The sequence below is a fragment of the Paramormyrops kingsleyae genome, chromosome 4 (assembly GCF_048594095.1).
Source record: "Paramormyrops kingsleyae isolate MSU_618 chromosome 4, PKINGS_0.4, whole genome shotgun sequence".
NCBI classification, from domain to species: domain Eukaryota; kingdom Metazoa; phylum Chordata; class Actinopteri; order Osteoglossiformes; family Mormyridae; genus Paramormyrops; species Paramormyrops kingsleyae.
In genome coordinates, this window is record NC_132800.1 from 9708479 (window position 1) to 9712139 (window position 3661).

General features: G+C 42.9%; 1 protein-coding gene across 1 annotated transcript; it reads right to left on the reverse strand.

Annotated features, from left to right (window-relative positions):
• Positions 1–376: 376 nt before the first annotated feature.
• LOC111846114 (CMRF35-like molecule 8) lies at positions 377–3227 on the reverse strand. The gene is made up of 5 exons (XM_072710600.1): positions 3047–3227; positions 2607–2930; positions 2097–2292; positions 1189–1280; positions 377–1040 (listed from the first exon to the last, which is right to left on the reverse strand). Exons 1-5 carry the CDS (start codon positions 3150–3152, stop codon positions 1033–1035), a joined length of 726 nt encoding a protein of 241 aa, XP_072566701.1. The 5' UTR covers positions 3153–3227; the 3' UTR covers positions 377–1032.
• Positions 3228–3661: the final 434 nt, after the last annotated feature.

Sequence of the window (3661 nt, forward strand, 5' to 3'; positions counted from 1 at the left end):
TGAGAGCACTTCCTGTTTGGGTTTAGGTAGGATGTTCACATCCACCATGTAGCCCTGTCTCCAACTTGTGGCCAAGAGATGTCATAACACAACAATAAATAAAGTCCCTTTTTACCTCACTGCAGTTATATAGCGTCTCATTGAGTATCACTGTTCTGCACCACTGGTCTCTATGTCTGGAGTTTGCAGGCTCCCCCCCCCCGCCCACAAACATTGTTGTAATCCCAGGATTAAGTATCATATTGTAACATTTGTTCCCAACGTCAAACAGCTACGAGTGACAAGGATGGGAGGAAGGAACAAGGATTTATTTGGGCATTAGTGGGTAAATTGATTAACAGAAGCAGGACAGTATAATGAAAAACAACAGGCAACATCTCCTCATTGTGCATCTTGCACAGAGTTTAATTATCAGACCACTGGATACCAGGCACCAGTGGGGAGGTGACAGTAACTGCAGGTTGTCCGAGTATAACAAGGAGTTGATGTCATATTCCAGCCACTCTTTATTACGCAAGAAGCAGACGCTCAGCCACTGTTGTAATTACTATTGGCCTCAACGGGACCAAATATACAAAAAAGTTGGTACTGCAAATAATACTTTTAACATCGGTATGCACATGATGTCACAGCAGGTAGAAGTCACTGTGCTCATACCCACTGAGTGGCAAAAAGTCTGAGTGGCAGCATTAGCATTTAGCTTGAATGCTGCAAAAAAACACATCTAAAATGGGAAACAGCTGTTGTGGGATTGATTGTACAAAGAGATTTAACAAGAAATAGGAGCTTTCTTTTTACAGACTGCCAAAAACTAAATAAGTCTTTATTGGACAGGGATGGGTCACATATGGTTGATACCAGGACCTCAAAGGGGGTGCCGAAGGGCAGGAGGGCGTCTCACTCGGGGCCCCGGATTTCAGGAAGTGTCTGTCACAGCTGGAGGCGGGATCAGAAGGGGCGTCAGTGCAGTCAGAGCCCCGTCCTAAGGAGCTGTCACTGCTGCTGCCCTCCCTAGGAGAGAGACCCCAGTGATCACTGCCCTGTTAGTGGGAAGAGAGAGAATCATATCCTGGGATATAAACCGAAGCCCACAGTAAGTCACCACACCAGTACATACACTAGTCTGAACACACTTTTCTCTTATTTGCTTTTCCAGTTTATTAAGACCCAGCATTTATCAGAACTTACTGTGGTTTCTCCAGGTGATGATGGCCACTCCGGTACACAGCAGGTAGACCAGACCAACAGCAGCGTGAAGCAGAAAGTGCCAAGTGTGGTCTCTGATGGATAAGCAAGCAAAGAACATGCATTCAGTGGAAACTTTATCCACCTTTTGCCTGAGAACAGCCTGACTTGATCCTGGCATGGATTCCAGAAGGTGCTTGAAACATTCCTCTCTCCACATCTGGCACCAGCAATCAGAACATGCTGAAAAATGCTTAGGTCTCACATTGTGCTCATTTTATTGTTCAGAAAGATTAAGAGGACGTCTTTCCCCTGCTTCTATGGATAATATACAGAGCTGTAGTCACAGTGTTTGCTGTGTGCAGGGGCAGGCTGGTTGCATTAACAAGCAAATACAGGGTTATGTCCCCCTAATAATGCAGAAAGCAAACACATATGGAAATGCACAGTCAGGGGGTGGCTGGATTGTTTTCTGTTACTGACCCACATTTCTGCTGAATGGTGAAAGTAAAGCTGAGTGTCGCTGTCATCTGTGTTGATTATTACAAGTTTGTGAGCTAACAGCACTATATGTTTAAATTTAATTTATTATAAAAAATGTGAATTATCTGTAAGCTAGCAGTAATAAAAAGAATGTCCTTCACAATACCATTAACTTGTTTGATTATGTTAAGATTAGTCTGGCTCACTGGTTCTGCTGGTTCTGCAGAATCCAGATAATCATGACAATGGCCAAAAGCAACAGAAGCAGCACCAATATCAGCAGAAGGAGCATTTGACTGGAGAAGAACAAGAGAAGGAAAGTGAAGGTTTAAGACATGCAGGGTTTCATGCAGGATCAATAACAGGTTTTTATTTATCAGACTTTGATTAACAAGTGTACAGAGAAAGAAATGGGTTTGGCAGTTTACCTTGGTGACTGTATGGTGTTCAGATTCTCATTAGTGGTGGAAGTCAAGGCACCAGAGGGACATGTGGTCACAGCCCATCCTGTTGGGTGTTTTGTTGCTGAAGTTAAACCGTCTCTCTTCTGTGTAGATGAAGTAAAACTTTCTGTCTGCTGTAAAGCTGTAGTCAGCTCTCCCTGTTTGGGTGAAACTGCTGTTGCTGTGGAAGACCAGGTCAAGACAACAGTCAAAACATTTTAAATTACTTAAATCAAACTTACTCAATTTCACAATATACATGTAAATATGAATGAATTTACAACAAGTTAAAATTATCAAAGTAAAATACACTAAAAGAACCTTGGATGTCACTAGTGAGAATTTAACTATGTAACCATAAACATGTCATAGACAGTCTGTCCATAGTACATAATGTAATGATCAATAACAGACTGTGTCTGTTTACATATGTAACATGCAGAGGAGTTAATACAATCTGCAGTCCTTGACCTGCAGGCTAATTTAATAATTCACCTTCCATCACAATCAGCTGTAGATAGACACCATCATCTGCTGCCCCATGAATCTCCACAGCACACCAGTAAGTGTCAGAGTCCTTTTCCTGCAGGTTCCTCATGGTCACATTAAAGACCAGGTGGGCGGGGTCATCACTGATTAACACTTTCCCTGCTGGCTGATTGGAGTCAGAACGTGCCAATGTGGAGCAGGAATTCCAGTTAGACCCTCTACACCAGTACTTCACATGGTGTTTATACTTCTGATCATAGTAACATGGGATGGTGACAGATCCTCCTCTCTTTGCAGATACCCAGCTCACAGTCCTCACACTCCGAGCATCTGTGTGAATAGGAGAGAAATTAAGTACCGTTTGCTTATTTTAGTATTCAAATGCTGTACATTCCAATCTACTGATATTAGCAAGAAAATGTGTGAAATTTGTTAAAACATCTTACCTTTAACCTCTATTATCAGATCCTGAGAGTCATCCATCTCGCCAACTCCACCAATCTCTACAGCACACCAGTAGATACCAGTGTCATTTGTCTTCAGGTTCCTCATGGTCACATGGAAAACTAGCTGGGCGGGATTATCAGTGATTGACACTTTACTGGAGCTCTGTGGTGAGTCTGTGTGTGCCATGATTGTACAGGTGGACCATAATTGCCCTTTACACCAGTATTTCACATGACCTTTATACTTCCGATCATAGAAACATGGGATAGTGAGAGATTCTCCACTCTCTGTAGTTAAATGCCTGAATGTCCTCACACTGTCACCACCTGCAGGGACATCATGTAAATCAGTGTTTACCAACTGGTCAATGACCAAGACATTCCTAGTTGATCACAACACCGTCTTCCACTGAAGACCCCTCCCACTCTCAATGTGCAAAGTCAACCATTATAACTCACTAACTCCCCTGATTGTTTTCTTTGTAACAGTAGCTCGCAGTGTAAAACTGACACTGTCTCTTCTAATATTTTTCAATGCAGTAATTCATCCTAAAGCAAATGAACTGCAGGGCCTCTGCCTGCCTGTCTGCTGGCCGGTCATCGCTCACAGGGCAG

What these genes read in the sequence shown, in the direction of transcription:
- LOC111846114 (XM_072710600.1), bottom strand. Translation starts at nt 3,152, where the DNA reads ATGAGGAACCTGAAGACAAATGACACTGGTATCTACTGGTGTGCTGTA. An exon ending in TCTGATAATAGAGGTTAAAG is followed by an intron (nt 2,931 to 3,046) that starts GTAAGATGTTTT and finishes CTATTCACACAG; the next exon opens with ATGCTCGGAGTGTGAGGACT. An exon ending in AACACCATACAGTCACCAAG is followed by an intron (nt 1,281 to 2,096) that starts GTAAACTGCCAA and finishes CTTATCCATCAG; the next exon opens with AGACCACACTTGGCACTTTC.